An 18,759-nucleotide genomic window follows, 5' to 3' on the forward strand; every position below is an offset into this window, starting at 1 on the left:
TGCCCCAGGGAATTTGAGCAGAAGGGACAGAGACCAAAAGTGGTCAGTACTGAAAGCTGAGGTGCACAGTATTGCACTAGTTGGTTTAGATAAAGTCTGAGAAACCCTAGGGAATCATAGTCCCTTGCGCTCATATAGTTTATATTTGTGTTTGGTTTTCTTTTGACTGTCTTGACCTGGAGAAGCAGTTCAAAAGACGTTGAAATCACTTCAGTGTTTCCTGTTCTATCCTGAACCAAAGAAGACTTTTAAACCATCTCATATTTCCCCAGCAGGTACAGAATTAGTATAGTGCTACTTACATACTCATCTGCTCAAGCTGAAAAAGTGCTAAATGCAGATCCTGCAAACCATCAGGTTAGCCCTGAAGGCCTGATTCATAGACTGTTTAAGCATCTGTAAGTGTGGCTTGGGGCATAGATTCATAATCGAGTAAAAATGGTGCTTCTAAGAGATGCACATCCCTGTTAACTTCAATCTGCATTTACTTCATAGGTCATAAATGTCTCATTAGTCTCAAATTATACTTCTGTGCCAGTAAAGAAGTCATGTATGAATATGTGATCTCAGATCTCCTTTGACTTCTCTTTGTGTATTGTGTTGCCAGAAGTTACCATTTTAAACAAAATATTTTTATTTGGATTGATTGTTTTGGATTGCTTGAGTGGGTAATGCTTCCAACTAGTAAGTTTTTGTAAGCAAGTTTGTACACATTTTTCTAATACTTGAAGGAGTAATAAAATAATAAATAAAAAATAAAAATGGAAAAAATCCAACAGTATTAGTAATAATAAATAAAGATATTACAAGTACATTTCTTCCTGTATACTCAGTATGTAAAGGTGTATTAAACAGCTGACTGGATGCATATAGATGTGCATCAAACTGGTTTTGATTTAGTGAATATCCAAAAGCATTCTAAAATGCATAGAGCTTTTGATTTAAGATTAATCTGTAATTGCAGTCTGGGATTCCTTGTTTGCATCTTCCAGCCTTTTTAATGATGTACATAGCATAATCAGCTAGTTCACGAAGGTATAGCTAGCATGCCTTCTTTCTTATCTCTTGATATTCTTACTGAAAATTATTCCATGCATCTTTCTCTGTGTATGAATGTGTATGTATTTCATAGTGTGAAACTAACCTTATTGAAATGGTAATTTCTCTAGTAGTAAGTCAATAAACTGAAAAGAAGGCCTAATGCTGTCTTTGCAAAACAATTTTCTTCATGTGACTGTAAACAGTGGTCATATATAATTTATTATTTATGTAAACTTTTGGAAAAGACCTGTTTAACAAGTAATTACTAAAAAAAATTGATTGCTTCTGTTGCCGTTTAAATGACTAACAACAATAACTTTTAATAACTAGAACTTGTTACAACAAATAGTGGTTTTATTGTGACTTATCATCTTAGAATTGCTCTTTTATGGTATATACCTTACCTGTGTTAATGCACTTCTCTCTATCTGCTCTTTGTTTATGTCTCTGCACTGGTCGGCAAAGGCTGCAGGTCTGTTATAGGTCAGACAGTGGGGCTGACAAAGCTGGCTATATTCTGTGAGTTAGCCAACGATTTGTTTCCTTATGTAGACATTTAGATCTTGAATCCATGTGCATGAATCAGAAATGCAAACTTTGTGTATGCTCATATTAAGGTACAGGGGAAAATAAGGCACATTGTATGAGTGGATTTAATACCCATAAACCTAACTTTTGTTGGTCTGATTTGCTAGATAAGGAATCGTATAGCAAATTCAGTTCCAGGTCAATAATGAATGTTTCCCTTTTCCTGTCTGTTCACCCTATTCAAAATAATGGCATATCACCAGATATTTGATCCAAAGACACCCTGTAGTTTGTATGGATAAATATTATTTATTAAGTCACATTTGTGACAGTTGTGAATTATCTCTAGTATGCGTGTCAGCTGATGATTTCCACTTTCCATCATGTCATTTTTCATTCTCTCCATGCTGTTAATGTGTTTACTGTTGTTTATTTGTCATTCCCAGTTTGTTTTCTTGTTTTGTTTCCTCTTTTTTGCATTTGCTGTTTGTCCAGACAAGGTTTTTTCTCTGTCTTTTTTTCATTATCTTGATCACTGTCCTTCTACCTTCTCAATTTTCTCAGTGCTTTACTCCGCATTTCTTTTTCTTATTATGTTATTACAAACTTCTGCATTGTGGTTATCAAGGGAATATGATCTGTTGTTCCTCCTTGAAGAGAGATTAAATCCTCATTTGAGTATGACTGGAAAATCTGGTTTGTGCTGCATGGTCAGAAAAGTGTACCAAAGTCAGGATGGGAGAAAGCATGAAGGAACACTGCCCAAAATCAGTTGCCTGCTGCAGACTTGTGTTGTTAAAAGACAGTATCAAAAATCAGAGGGGAAGGAGATGCTTGAAGAGGAATTTTGAGTGACCAGTAGCTGGCTGGCCACTCTTGAGTATCAGGGAACAACCAGAGTGGGGCTGTCCCATGGGGGAGGATGGGCCAGGACGATACTCTTGCTGATGGGGCATCCTCCTAAAGAACCCATTGAGGCTAGGCTGAGGACAAGGACAGGACCCTGCCACTGTCCAATGATTACCAGGCCAGGAAGGGTGAGGAGTCAGGTCCAAGGTCAACCTGGGGACCTAGTCAGGGCAAGATCCAGGCTGGGCATAGGTCTGGGCACAGGGCTTCCCACAGCACAGCTCAGGAAGGGACTAATGGCTCTGGTGGTGCCCTGAGAGACATGATGAAGCTGTCACTGATTTGTCTTTCAGAAATTGTACTTAGATTGCAAGTCCTTTGGAGACAGCATTTAAGCCTATTATCTACAAGTGAAAGTGTCAATAGAACTTTTGGTTCACCATAAATAACACATATCTGATATTTTTCTGGCCTCTGTTGTTCAGGTGTTTCAAAAATTTTGCAGTATGAGTGCTAAAATGAAATAATTGAAGAATTCCAGGGGTTGTGAAAGAATTAAATATCTTTCTTTCAAAAGACTTTCCTTGTCTTAAACAATCTGCATAGATGTCTGCTGTGGTTATTTTTGGGTTATTTGGGTTATTTAATGGTTTGTTTTAGGACTGTTTTTTTTAATTTGAGATCACTGCCAATAGCTACTTAATTTGTTTTTTTTCTGCTTTTGAAAATTAATTGTGCATCTTCGTGAGACAAAGCCCTGACTGAAAAAAGTGGACCTGGTAGTCCACTTAGATAAGTTTTATCTCTAAATCTGTGTTCATCTTTTCAAATGGAAAGCACCAGTTTCCTATAACAAGGATCTCTTTAGGTGTAGAATTATCTGTGGTTTTGGGTTGAATAATGGGTAAAAATGAACTTTTTCATTTCTTGGGGCAGGGAGGAGAATGTAAGTATTAAGAAGTGCTGTGTGTTTATTTATACTACTTGTAATGGTTAGCATATTTATGTGACTTGTTTTTCATTAAGAATTAAGAGAATTATTTTATGAATTGCCTTCTGTCTAAAAATTAAAAGCAGGAGCGTGCAAGAACGTAATATTACATAATTGTAACACTATGTGGGTCAAAATCTGACTTGAGAGATTATATCATGCTTTTTTGTTCTTCTTTTCAGCTTCCAGTGTTCCTTTTTGTCAGACATAGAACAAAAAAAAACCAAAACAAAAAAACCCCAAACAAACAAAAAACTAAACCCCAACCCAGATATGAAAACCAATAATTTTGTATCTAATATTGAGTAACTGCTCTCACACTTGATTTGAACTAATGTAATGCTATTACATTATTTGGAATTTCTGAATTAGATGGAGGTAAATTAGGATGTCATACAGAAGAGTAGGCATACCCATGAAAAATACTCTATAGAAGTCATATCACAACAAAGAGAGATTATCCAGTGTGGCAAAACATTTAATGAATGTTTCTTGTGGGAGTGCAAATATGCTTAAAAAGGAGATGCTGTTTATTTAGGACAGAAAATACCCTGAAGCTAGCACTTAAATGTGGTGCCATTCTTGAAAGGAGCAGTGTTTGGGCTGTGGTTTTGTTTGGAAGCGTATACAGAAGCGGAAATGTTTGGTTTGCGCCATAACCTCTGACAAGTCTGTGGCTTCAGTTTTCAGCTCTCTTACCTTACAAATCTTTGGAGACACATAGCTGACCATGGTGCCTAAAGTTCATAAAACATTTGTGGGCTTTGGCATGGAAGTGGTGTGTAAATTTAATTACATGGTTTGGTGTGGGTTTTTTAGCTTTATGCCAATATGAATGTTTCTGTTGATTTGAATTGTTTGTTTTCTCTTGGCCACAGGCTGACTTAGTGGGCTGGACTTCACCAGAAGGAGCCATTTTGCTGGGGAAGTGGAATAACTGCAGATCTCCCCACACACTAGTTGCTGGAAAGTGCTGTGTGTTGCCAGGATTAAGCCAAGCTGAAATCTGGGATGGGCCTTAGGGGCAAACAGTCCCTTGTTTCTTCTGACACTGGGATTTGTCTGCAGCCAGTCAGCTGAGGCACCTACCACGCATCAGCTTTGGGGTTTTTGCTCCCTGAACAAGGTTACTTTTTCTCTCACTTCATCTCCTTCTGACTACTTTTTTATTTTGTTAGTTTTCATTTTCCTTGACTGATTACTTTTCTCCTGGCTGTGGAAAAAAGAGCCCTGCTGATGTTGATTTAAATAATGTCAAAACCAATGGGACTCCTATGGCTGCCTTTGATCTTCACCCCAGTGTGTGTCATGTTGAATTCTAACTTCCTCCTGTGGATAACTGCACTGGCTATAAGATTTACTCTCATCGATGGCCAAGCACAATACCCAGTTGTTACCACGAATTATGGCAAAATACGTGGCTTAAGAACACCTTTGCCTAATGAGATCCTTGGTCCAGTGGAGCAGTACCTGGGTGTTCCTTATGCCTCTCCTCCTACTGGAGAAAGGCGATTTCAGCCCCCGGAGCCACCATCGTCTTGGACGGGTGTCCGCAACGCCACACAGTTTGCCGCCGTCTGCCCGCAGTACCTGGATGAGAGGTCACTGCTCAATGACATGCTGCCTGTCTGGTTTACAGCCAATCTGGATACTGTGGTGACATACGTTCAAGATCAAAATGAAGACTGTCTGTATTTGAATATCTATGTGCCCACAGAAGATGGTAAGTACTCTAAAGACCACACTGCAGTTCACTCACAAGTTCTGCATGTGAGCGGTAGCCAGGTCTTTAAAGCACCTTGTTCACTTTCCTCCATGGTTTGTCTGTGGAAATTGATCATGCCTCTGAACATGCATTATAAGTAATACTTCGTAGACTGAACACAATTGCATGAATTCTTGCTCATGTTTCAGTGTGACACCAAACCGCAATTTCTTTTGCAGGCAGTGGCCAGAGTGTGTAAGCCAGCTTTACATTTACATCTGAACTACAGCTGAGTATCAATCACAAGAGAGGAAAGGGGAATTAAACATTAACCAGAAGTAACATATTTATTTGCCCATGCATGAATGGTACAAATACTGCCACATACTAATTTTTAGAGGACAATTTCCCTATTATTTTTCTTTAGGTTTATTGTAATACCTCTGATCTACTGCTAACTCTGCTTGATTTTAATAGAGAATAAAAAAAATTTATAGTAGTTCAGTCTGCAGGTTTTTTTCCAGGATCTGTAGCTATGAAACTTTTCAGTACAACTTGGTTTTCTTCATTCACCAAATTTAAAATTAAGTACACATTATTTTGTTATGCAGACCTTAACAGGTGGCCTTAAAATTTCATGGTTTCTGCAATCCTGTCACAAAAGGGCTACTTTAAACCACTTTCTATAGACATAAAGGATGAACACAACTGGTAACACACAACTCTTTGAAAGTTTTCATGATCTCAGTCTTAAAAATTCTAGCTTTATGGCATGCTGAATGTATCTTTTGTCATTTTGAATGATATTGCTTCCTACAAACAAGAATACCTGTTTTTTCAGGCCCCAAATCATTTAAGTTTATTCTGTGTTACAAGGAAATAAAATATTCTACTGGCAATTTCATTTAATATTCTGTTAAAAGCCAGTTCTTTCAGCCACTTAGAATGTAGTTACCAATGCATAACGTGACAGATTTCTCCCAGATATGCAAATCCCTTCACTTTAGCTGAGTTGATTTGCATAACCAAAGGATTGTTATTCCTCAGTAACCATACTTTAAATATGCAAATGTTGTACTTCAATTATTATAATCCTTCTGCCTTGATTGGCTTCTTTACTCAGAATTTCCAAGTTGTTACCAGCAATAAAACATACCACCTTCTTTTCCTGTTCTCATCAGCTGAAGCAAAAACTTGAAAGCTAAAAATAAAGCGGTAAGGTTTGGGAATACTGGGAGCTCTGCAAACATGAATACTACCAAGCTACTTAAATGAAAAGTGCTCTAAAAGAAAAACTGTGTGTAGGGGGGCTGTGTGTGTGTGTGCGCGCGCACACACGTGCATGCAGATGACGGAGCAGATCTTTCTGCTCAGTTCTTTCCCTCTTCCAGTCTCGTTGCACTGCATCTCACTCCTTGGATAATAACATGGATAATTCCCAAATTGGTTTATGTTCTTCATTTTATCCTGCAGCTTTTAGTTAGTGACTAGGTTAAGCTTGCCCCAAGAAAGCATTTCAGGTTTAGATTTTATTTGTTCATACTGAAGGAATATCAGTTCTGCAAACTCAGTCTTACTGTAAAACCCAGTGTTAGTAAATTCATATATTCCTCCAATCTAGTAATAAGAAGTTTCATTCATTAATTAAGGAAGACAGGTAATTATACATGTCAAAATGTATACAAATGTCTAGGAAAAGAATTATTTGGTATCAAATGGATAAAAATAAAATACCATGTGCTGAATGGCTAACCACCTTTAAAATCCCTCACTTGGCGTGTAATAGCTAATGGCATTTGCTGTTAGACTAAAATAGAAAGGACCAATAAACTAAATTTTACCTGTTGTATATCTTTTAACCAACTTAACTCTGCAAAAAGTGTGTCTTACTCTTCCCCCTTGTTTTAGATTCTTTTTCTTTACACTAAATAGCATGTAAATGGAATCTATTTTCTTTTATATATCCTCTTCAAAATATAAACCTGTGCATAAAAGAGCATGTAGCTGAATAATGAGAGACAAGGTTTGGTGTCAGTGATGAGCTGAAGGCAAGATATTTCCTGTACAATATGACAAGCATTTCTAACAGGTTCTGATTGGGAATGAGAAACTTAAAAATTAATAAACGGAGTACATGATGTTTTAATTGCATTCAATATATCTTATCACTAGTTTAATAAAACTCAGTGTCGCTTTTTTTGGTGAGGAAAATATGCAACCTTCTGTTCATAAAGATGATTAAGGAGAACCGACCTACAAATCACATCTCCTAAGTTAGTGTCTCCAAATCATACTAAACATAAATGTTTTTGAATTGTAGTCCATACAATCTGATTAAATACATTATACTTCATTATATGAGTCTTAGTTGACAAAAATGAGCTACACTGTTATGGAGACAGACCTTTAAATTACTTTTTGAAACAAGTTCTCAAAGTGAGTGACTTTGAGTTAAACTCACATTTTCAATTCTTTCTCAAGTACTGACTTATTTAAAAGCTTTGAAACTGTTTTCTGTCTGAAGGAAAAAGCAGATGGAATCACTCAAACCTAATTAATGCTCTGACTATGAAACTTAATCTGAATAATAATTTTATGCTATCTTTTTCTTTTCTTTTTTTTTTTTTTTAATTTCAGTGAAAAGAATTGGTGAACAGCTAATGAATTAACTGTGGGCATATGCAGAGATACTTCAAATCAATTCTAGTGAATAACTAATCAAAATGCAGCTCTAAGTTTGGCGGTTTTGTTTTTTGTTTTTTGGTTGGTTTTTTTGTGGTGTTTTTTTTTTTTTTTTTTTTTTTTTTTTTTGGGGGGGGGGTTGCTTTGTTGGGGGTGGGTGTGGGGTTTGCACTATATAGCCTGACCTGTTTCTTGTATCTTGTGTGGTTTGATTGAAGGGAACCAAACTTTGATCATATACTTAGAACAAAAGAACTAAAGAATAAATGCACACACGCATTCATCTGATTTCAGAATTGCTTCAATGGAATTCTGCCAGTATAAACTTTATGGAAATAGGAGTAGACTACAGTCCCTTTAACTAGGTAGATAAGATTAGTTATTTAGAATAAAATACTCTGAAATCTTGCTCTTCCAGTCTGAAGAAATATACTGAAATTAAATGACATGAAATTCTATAGTTCCTTAAAATAGTTGGAGCATCTAGGTAAAGAAATTAAAATGCCTTGTACCCACTTTATATCTGTATTAATCATAGCTTTTCTTTTGGCTCATAAGATTCTGGATTTCAAATGTCAAATAGCAGCAGAATCCTGCAAGAATTTACCATGTTAGTATGTTCTTACAAAGTAAAAAGTTATCTTTGTTTTTAGGGGCTTATTTTTTTCAGTTTAGATGAAAATAGTATTTATGATAGAAAACAAAACATATACCTAACAGAATATCTCTGCAATTCTATCCATGTGGATTTTTATTCTTTTGGTGTTCTTTACTGGACAAATGGCTTGTACTGACACTTTCCCTAGAGTTACACTTGTATTTCAGAGAATCCAGGGTAGCTGGAAAATTTCAATGTCTGTTTTCATTTGCCTTTGGAAGGGAAAGAATTGCAACCACTATAATCCATCAAGTTTTTTTTTTTTTTTTTAGTTATACCTATAAATGATAATGCGTTTATTTTAAAGTTACACAGTACAAGCAATAGAACTAAAATTTAGCAAGCTGGTTTTGTTTTATATGTCAGACCTATAATCATAAGAAATTACTCAGAACTGAAGCAAATAAAGTATTTATAGTAAAATTATCATTTTATCCAAATTGCTTTCTAAATATTTGGCTTGATCTTCAAAATCATTTGTGTGAGTATATATTTTCTTGTCTGCTTTTCCAGTTACTATAAACAGTAATTTTCCACAAGAATACTTGAATGTCAGTTTTGAGGAGGTCATCTAGGGAAATGATATTGAGGACAGTCTGTTTATTATAACTTCAGTCTGAATATGGGTTTATCTACAGTGGAAATGCTAGATTGAAGAGGACACAGACTGTTAATCGGCTGTGCTTAATCCCTGGTCTTTATCATTTGAATCTGTGGATGCTGAAGGAGATTGATAACTCCTATCATAACTGGGAAAAAAAATAACAAAAAAAAAAAAAAAATCACAGAAAAGACTCTTAATTTTGATTTCTTTCTTGAAAAACTTCAAAACCATGTTAATAGCAATGTAAGATTAAAAAAAAGTAAATAATCAAAAAAACATGAGCAAGTCTTTACTTGTTTGTTCAAAACCTGTTCTGTTCAGATCAAAACAGAGATGACTTTTTATTGTCTTGTGTGATCAATAGTAAGCTTATCTACTTTACTTATTTTGATATATTGATAAAGGGTATATTTTACACAAATGAGTAGCTACTCAACCACTATATATCTGTTAGGGATTAACTAATGAAGTACTTAGCATCTTCTGAGGTTTGCTGGCTAAAAATGCTCTGTGAGGTCATCTCATTTACATCACAATAAATACAGCTGAAGTGACAACAAATAAGGTGGTAGGCCATGATGATTATTAAGTCTGAATGGCTAGGTCATAAATTTTTCACTAGAATAGGGAAACCGAGTTTATTGTCCAGGATTAGTGGTATATTAACTGTGGGCTACCATGAAAGAAAAAGTCCTGGGCAAGAGCAAAGAGATCAACAGTGTTCCTTCTCTGGGCAGTGATGTGAAGGAAAGGTACCCGCATCTTTAGACTGTGTCTATTTGACTAAGAAATAAAGAAACTAAAAACTTGAACCAAGCTGGTAAGATGTTTCTTAGGTCATTTCTATAACTTGCATACTGTGCCACTTTTTCATATTAGTTGAATGTCCTCTTAGAATATAACTGTTTGCAGCCACCTTCTTGTCATTGCTGTTGAATTACAATGTCTGTTTAACTTGGAAAATGTCTTCTTACCAAATTATACTGATAAAAATTAATTGATAAAAAATTAATTTTCTCCCCCCTTGTGTGTGTGTGTGTGGGGAAAGGTACTAGAAAGGTGAGTCCCACCTTTACAATTATTTGGTGACATGGCATATAAAAACCCTAAGCTTTTCAACGACTTCTTTATGAATATGAGAAATAAGGGTCCATACATAAAAATAGTATCTTAATGTATAAGATAGTACAATATTATAGAACATTATTTTTGTTGAATTATTAGTAGGTGATAATAGTGACAGTAACTTTTATTTTACAAATAAACCTGAATTTCTATACAATAAATTCTCCTAAACTGTATGTAATTTCAAATTTCAGTAGATGCATATCTGACATTTATCAGGTAATCTCAGAATTGCAATTATTCTATTATTTCCTCATTACATGTTAAAATTTAACTAGCTACTTATGAAATCAAATCCAGCATTTTTGTATATAGCTTCAAAAAGCCAAGAATCCAATATTTCTTGTTTACATGTTTATAGTATTGATTCTTCCTCAAAACCTCTATTATGTGGTTTTCAAAGTCAATTATAATTAGTGTCACTGGTATAGGAACATAGAGTTTTACTTCTGTTTTGTGAAGTATTTTAAAAAGCAAATTATTTAAATTTAATTATTCTTAAAAATATTGAAATATCTTTTAAATCATATTTAGCGCTGTTTCTTTAATAGATGATAATGTTTGAACAGTTTCATATGATAAATATTTTTTCTGAGACAAACCAGAATGTAACAAGATTTTGTTCTCAGTTTCAAAATTGTCACAGTTTTTGTCAATGACTGATTTATTTTTAACCTTCAGTCTTTCAGTCAATTCTTTGTCTTGTTTAGAAAAATACAAATTCGTTGTTAAAATTTTCTTGTTATTTAAATGTATTTCAGTTTATACTGTACAAAAAATATACACAATAAGGCATAACCTTTTGTAAAATGCTTCTATCACTTTCCAAAGTGAGAGGCATTAAGAGTAGATAAAAATTGCAATACAAAATGATATTATTGGAATTATTGCATATAATCCCATTTGAACATAACCATAAACTTTTAAGTGTTGGAGAGAAAATTGCTGTCCATTGTGGAAGATAAACTCCCCATTGTGTCAGAGCACTCCAAGCCAATTCTTCCACCGTTTGGGTCCAGTATATCCCCTCCTCCTAATCCACAAATATTGCAACATCTGTGAGAAAGAAGAAGGCATATGTCTGACTATGCCTACCAGGATAAAGCTGTGGGTAATCCAGTCCCTTACTTTACATTCTTGCTTTTAACAGTCACAAATACCTTCTGACACCAAAGAACAGAACTCTAATCTAGATGAAATAAAGTTCTTAAATCCTTAGAGTTAAATTCAGATTTAGTTGCTGATTTCAAAATGCTGTCCGTCCCTCCAGGAGCTGCCCATTCCACAGGCACTTTACAGGATTGCACCCAAAAGGCCTTTCCAGGAATTGATATGCAGTGAAGCCTAGCGAGAAGACTCAGCATGCAATATGACATTGTCTAATCTGAACAGGATTTTTGGCACAGTTTCCTAGAGTCTCATCATTGCCTTATGTTGAAAAACCTGCTAGAATGGGGGGTTAAACCACCATGAATTAATGTTTCTTCCACAAAGACAAATTAATGTTATCATCCTTTTAGTCAGAGACAGTGCCTTTGGAGTTGTAGAGGCTGTGCCATTTGGCTTAGCGATGCAAAAGAAAGCGTCTGTAGTCATGTTGGTCAGGAGAGATCAGACAGGCAATTTTACTTTATTCTGCCCATTGACTCCCACTTGTCTCTTAAGGGTATATTTTGGATTATTTATTTTTTTTTTTATATGTCTTGTTTTTTAGTGTTGGTTTTTTTAATGTAGTTTTCCTTTGCACTTCTGCAAAACATGTCTTTGTGTGCTGCTGCTTTTCACTTTGTGTCTTCTTGCTTTCTGACAAAACACAAAAGAACATGACACCTACTAACACTGAGCAGTGCCTCTGTCCTAGGGCAGTGCAGTGGGTCCTTGGCAGGCTTCTGAGTAGTGAATAGTGTGGAACATGCTCAGACCTTAGCAGTGTCATGGCTATACCATTTCTATTAGCTTTGATTTCCTATTAAGGCTTTGTGACATCATTAATCTTCCTTCAGGTATTTTTTGCAAATGCTACAAAGTTTTGAAAACTATTTGTATCTTTTCACTGAAATTTGGTTCAGTTTCCCTTACTTAGCACATTAATTGTAGCTTCAAACAAAACCAACGCTTGCTGAACAGATCAACTAGCTCACAAGGCTCATAAATCTGTCCACATGTGTGGAAATACTTCAAGGAATTGTCCCCACATCAATATGATAGTCATAGGTTCTGTGTGAACCAGCCAAAGTTGCAATTCTGTTGTAGAAATTTTTAAGTATTTACAAAATAAATTAACACAGATTTGAAGTAAAGCAAATGTGCATCATTTGCTCCTTAATTCCTGACAAAATTGTTGACAACTGATATGAAGACAAAAATTTCTCCTGAATGTAATAGCTTTTGGCAGAGTACTTTGGTTTTTCACCCTTTTTAAAGTGAAAGAATATCTCCAGCTTCCTAGTCTTTACAGCAGTGCTTCTCGCTTAGGATTCTGATGCCAAAACGGCACAGAGTAACTGCTTAGAGACGAATTTTGTCTTTAAGCAGCAAAGGTATTTATTTCATGCAACGTTGGGGAGCTAGCCGATTCGCACCGACAAACTAGCTCCAAAGTTTTCAGTGAAAAGTCAGGTAATTTATGCAGTTTTCATGAGAGGTTACACAACATCTTCACATTTGATTTTGACACCTAATCATTCCATTCACAATAGGTGGGATCTAGGTGGAGTAGACCTTTCAATTTTCTTTGTTCAACGATTTCCTGACTTGATGGTCTCCTTATCTTCCTTCAGGTGCCCACCTTCTCTTTTCTAATTATTCAGAGTACATTCCTTTTTCAACACAAACAGAGCATCACCCAGAGCATTGTACCGAACTCATCCTGTCTTTTTATTTTAAGACCTTGTTCTGTTTCAATTCCAGAAAAAAATCTCATAATGGCATATAAGTAATTACATATATTCACATTTTGTGATACTATTAGTTGAATGCATTAGTTGCTATTCAAATGGAGGAAAAAAAGAGAGAGGGGAAAAAAAAGAATGTTAAAGATAAAATATTTAATTTGTGTTTGTGATATTATCATCATCTGAGGGAATATGAATGAATTTATATTTTTAGGGTTTAGGGCTTTTTTTAATCCGGACGTTGCTGCTGGTACCCAAAGAGGCAAACAATAAGAAATAATTATAAAAGGATGAAAATGAACTAATGCTTTCAGCTATCTGCTGCTGATGTGTTAAAAATCCATTACAGAAATATTATAATAAAGGAAAAATTTGTCTTTTACAGCTCTTGCTGTAGGCAAACTTATAGTGAAGAATAAATTTACTTGCAATGCTAAGCCAAATTCCTACACTATATATAGGGAGTTTTAGTCACAAATAGAATTTCTGGTGCCTCGTTCCAAAATGCTTATTATTGCTGGGTTGGTGTTAAATGGATTTTTAATTGACAGGGTGTGACATATTTAATCTAATGGAGAGAAATTACTTTGTGCTGACTCAAATGACTATCCGATTAATCACTGGTAATGTTTACAAGCTATCATCATAGCTGGAAATTATGGATACATTGTCTGATTTATTAAATATGCAGTAGGGCAAATGAAAACCCAATCCAAATATATACATTTCATCCTCTTACAAATAAATTACAATCAAATTATCCTCTGATGTGGTGTTTTTAGTGTGGCTAGGATATTTTAAATAATAATTCTGCATTTGTCATGCTGCCCCAATGGTTGTTTTCGGTTGCTCTTCATGCTTTATTCAGCCAGCAGAGGGAGCACAAGTTACCAGCAAACTGCTCGACATCGAGCGCGCCGCAGATGATGCTGGTGAATAGAGTAGTAAAACATGCAAACAGGTGCTGGTTTATGCCTTTTAAGCAGATAGGAAGGGATCCTCTCCACCTTTCCCAAAATGAAAATTAATAACATTAAGAGCGTTCGTTCTGTTTTTGTGGATTGAGGCATTTATGTATAGAATAAAACTTATCCAAGCAAAAGATGCACTCACAAACTTACATGAAATTAATTTTTTATTATACAATAGTAAAAGTTTAGGTGAGAAGCATACTTGGAATACACCAGTTTGTAACTGAATAGCGAATAATAATACTTTCTTTCAAATTCTTACAAGGCATTCAATGGCAGAATTAATTCCAAATTAGAGAATTTAATCTGTTTGATTATGGTGAGTTAGCAGAGACATTCCTATGTAAAAAGGCATAATTTTGTCCTTCCAATTTATAGCTTCAACTTAGAGGCAGACTTTTTTTTCAGCGAATGCTATTGATTCTCCATTTTCTGTATTATGCAGCTGAATCATGCAAAATGCCAAAATGTTTTGCATTCTCTTATTTCACTTAGACAAAAAATATTAAGCATACCAAAGTTTCATCCTTACTGAAAGTATAGACCATGTAAAGTTTTTGCTATCATCATGTTGGAATTAACAGTATAACTAAGCTATATTAAGTCATTCAAAGTGCCAAATTATGGAGGGCTTCCCCTCCAAAATAACTTGCTTCCAGGCATAATGTATCCCATTCAAAAGGACTGGTACGTTTATGGTCTTGCTGATTTGAGGTGCTTTTAGCATCAAGACACCCTCTATCAAAACAATAGATCTTGCACTGCCTTGAGGGAATAGGTGTAAAAGGCTGAGTTGCAATTGATGTCTAGGGTGTGTCCTTGGGAGTTAGATCAAATCACGTTTATTGTGATAGTGGGTAAAACCATCTATGGAATAATTGCTATGCTTTGTCACTAACAATTATCTCAAAGGTATTAAAGTCAAAGAAAATGACATAAACACTGTACAGAAGAAAGCAGCTTAATATGATAGTCTCTCAGCGGGAATATTTTAATGAAAACATATTGAAGAAAGAACTGAATACAAATAAATGCAGTAACATGAATTTAAAAAAAATGGGAAGAGTTTCTAAAAATCATGCTGGATGGCTTATTCTTCATTTTCATTATCAAGGGATTATCTATAATGCCTTCAGTCTTATTCCCAGAACTAAACCATAGTAGGGGGATTGAACAGGTAAATTTTTATTCTTAACTGTAACCATTTTCACAATAAACTGCTGAGGGATGTTTAAACCATATTTATTTTCTCTTTATTCAGTTTCACTGTTCCTTGCAACTGCTTGTTACTGGCTTTTGCCACCATCTCTTTGCTCATAAGTGAATACCTTTGCTCACTTTACATGTGACATACCATAAAATAGATATAGCCTTGGTCTCTATTTCCACAAAAGGTGGATATTCTTCATTTTTTTTTTTTTTTTTTACCAAAGTTACACACAAGGAGCAGCAAAAGATAAGAAAACATCAGCTACAGCTCAAATAATTTTTGGAAGGGAGAGAGTGGACAAATAGGTGGACCAGAAAATAAGCTATGCAGTGGGTGTGAAAGGACCAAGTGAAGAGAGAAAGCCTGATTCTCTTACTCATGTCTTAGTCCTTCTGTACTGGACTCCAACAGTGGGCCACTCAGCTATGCCTGGCAAGCTGCGTTTGGGCTGTAAGGTAGTACGTGAGGATCCTAATGTACCCTATGCTGGTACATTAGAGTTTTCTTTAATTTAGTTGTTTGTTGTTGTTGTTTTCATTTTTCATTTTTAACCGAACAGCTTTTGCTTGCCTTTTGGTTGTCATCATGAAAGGCTCGTACCACATCCTATTGAATAAATATGCCCAGAAAGTATTTGGGATACTACAAGCTCAAGATGGGGTAAACTTCAGATATTGAAAGTATCAGTTCTCTAAATGCATAACAACTTATAAAAATGCCTGAGCATCTAGGAAGCCAGTGAAAGATCTCCATTGTGTAATACCTGTCTTGCTTTAGTTCAACCAGTCATTTTCAGCTTCTAGCACCTTTGAAATTGTGGCCTGTAATACTTAAGATAATTTTCTATTATTCTTAAATAAATGAAGAAGTTAGTAAGTAATGATAAGTTTAGAAGGTACTAACATCTATCAGATTTTAAAAATATGGTGAAATTAATATTTTATGCTATTTTTGATTGCTGCTTCTGATTTATTTCTTAATATTGTATCCAACTTCTAAAAGCATGCTATTTTACCATGGTTGTTTCGCATATCTAATACAGTAAATCAGGATGGCTTAGTGTTGAAATTATTAACTGACTTCTTTCAAGATCCAAATACACAGCTTTTGGATTTGCTTGTCTATAAGAGTTTTTTTCTATTCTGATCTTTTTCCCCCTTTTCCTCAACAGAAAGGATGATAATCACCATTAGTTCCTAAAACCAGATGATAAAACAGCTATTTCTGCATTTTAAGTGGAGAAGTAGAGCTGTGGAACTAATTTAAAGTGTGTTTTTCTTCATGAGATACTTAGTGAATGTTATTTTAGCACAAGTAACTTTTTTTTTCCATTTTGTGACTTTTCTGTTTCTTCCGTAAGCATTAATTGGAACCACAAACAACTACTAATTTACCTTCCTATTTCTCTATTTCTTGTACAGATTTATTGTTGAATACAGAGACATAAAGCAAAATTGCCTGAGTTTTTTTTTTTTTTATTTGTTTTGTTTTGTTTTATTTGGGTTTTTATTAATCTACTAAAAGAAGTGTATTGCTTAGACACATTGGAACTGAGGTGGTCTGAGGTAATTTCTAACAGAGATGTGAGATAGACTGTCTGCTGCCTTTGTACCTTGGTTGCCCATTTAGAAAATGAGGATCATATTAATTTTCTCTGATTGGGGTTAGAAACAACTGCAGGAAGGAAATTCCGCTGTGTGATGAGTCAGATTACTTCCTATATACTTAAAAATGAAAAAAAAAAAACCCCTACATTCCTACTTTTATTTGTGTGCATAGTTTTTTCTAGCCTCTATCTTATTTACCTCTGTGACCCATTTACTGGTAGCAAATATCATTGCATTGTATTATGACCTCTAAGCAAAAGTCTGGAAAGTCCAAATGGCAATAGATTTGGGAGCCATTGTACCATGATAATTTTAAAGAATTAATTAAAAAGGTTTTTAACTAGGGCATCTAAATGATCTGACTCATTTACTGATAGAAGAGTGAGGCCTTGCTATCAAAGTTTACATTTAATGCTCTACTCTCTGTCTTCACAATGTAGACTCAGAAGTGAGATGGCAGTTTTCCAAGAGATAAAAGACATAAATGGAGTAAGACTTAAACCAGAAGAGGATCCTAAGGCATTCAAATACTGAAAGATGGGAAAAACTTTGTGATTGTGTAAGGCATACAAGCTGCCAGTGTAATGTGTTTAAACTTAGAAGGGATCAGATAAGTTACTGATGAATGAAAAATGCTGTTACTAATATGTGATGCATAGTTAATAGATTTCTTTCATAAAGCTTACCGAAAGCATGAAATCAGAAATAGATTTTGGAAGAAAGTATGTTGTTTACACATACAACATAGTGGCTTGTAATGTTTCTGTGAGTCCTTTAATTTTCTTCATTATCTCTCAACTAGTTAAAAAACTACTCCTGAGTAAAATATAAACTGTGTGCTCTAGTAGATCTTCCAGCTGGCTATGACCTAGTTGGCATAACCCTTGTAGATCATTCTGAAATGAAGGCTTCACATGACCTATAAACAGCCTCCTGAGACTGGACCTAATCGGATAGGTTCTTGCATGCTGGGTTCAGCACTTTGGGACTGCCAGATGCATTTCTTACACATGGAACACATTTAGTGCCCTTTTCAGTCAGCTAAGACTGTGTAGACCAAAGACCCTAACCTGTACTGCCTATTTTTACTTTCTTCTGGCTGTTACACAACCCTTACAGGGAGCAACCAACTACTTCTCTTTTCAGAGCTTAATTCTTTGAAGACATTACAATTTTTTTGCATGCAGCACGCTTATTTTGTCTAGAGCTAGAAAATGTTGGTTTTTACATAATCCAAGAGGTAGTTATTATAAGAAAATATCATACCTTTCCCTGGTTCCTATTTCCTTGATACAACATTTGCTTGTGCATTCCCTAGCTTGCTTTCTCTGATCAGTTACCTGTAACCTTGATTTGATTTCAAAGTCTAAATGATTCTCTGATGGACACATCACCTTTCTATGGACAGGTGCATTCCTCTGTCTTCCCCACAACTAAGAATGACTGAAAAGAGTTCAGACACAATTGGGCTGCTGCAGTATGAGATAACTACACGAGTGACTATGTGCATTCTTAGTCTATTATAAATGCCCTGACTTTTAATCTAGATGTAAAAATCATTAATGAAGGATGCTTAAGCTCATGCATTTTATCCTATGTTTATTGTGAGTTTGAGGTACATATACTGTGAAAAGCCAGTTTATCTAATGTGTTATAATGGTAGTGATTCACACCCTGATTAAACATGTGCCAGCTCTAGTAACCAAGATGACATATGAATATGTAATTGGTAATTTTATACTAGTTGTAGCTGAAGGTAATGTGAACTTCAGCTGAAACAGAGTAGAATAGCAAGGTCTAGCAGGCTTGTGTGTTCATCAGCATAAAACAAGGTTGACTTCTCCCACTCCCATATGAGATATTGATAAAATGAATTAACAAAGTTTTCTGTTTT

General features: G+C 35.1%; 1 protein-coding gene across 3 annotated transcripts in view; it reads left to right on the top strand.

Annotated features, from left to right (window-relative positions):
* The window catches only part of NLGN4X (neuroligin 4 X-linked), a 211,428-nt gene that overhangs the window by 67,093 nt on the left and 125,576 nt on the right, over window positions 1–18,759 (top strand). For all 3 annotated transcript variants that reach the window (XM_080377646.1, XM_080377647.1, XM_080377645.1), the window contains one exon: window positions 4,288–5,132. In XM_080377646.1, the coding sequence (XP_080233772.1) occupies window positions 4,661–5,132 (472 nt within the window). In that variant the 5' untranslated portion in view covers window positions 4,288–4,660. The remainder of the gene's footprint in view (window positions 1–4,287; window positions 5,133–18,759) is intronic.

Source organism: Falco punctatus (assembly GCF_963210335.1).
Source record: "Falco punctatus genome assembly, chromosome: 2".
NCBI lineage: Eukaryota > Metazoa > Chordata > Aves > Falconiformes > Falconidae > Falco > Falco punctatus.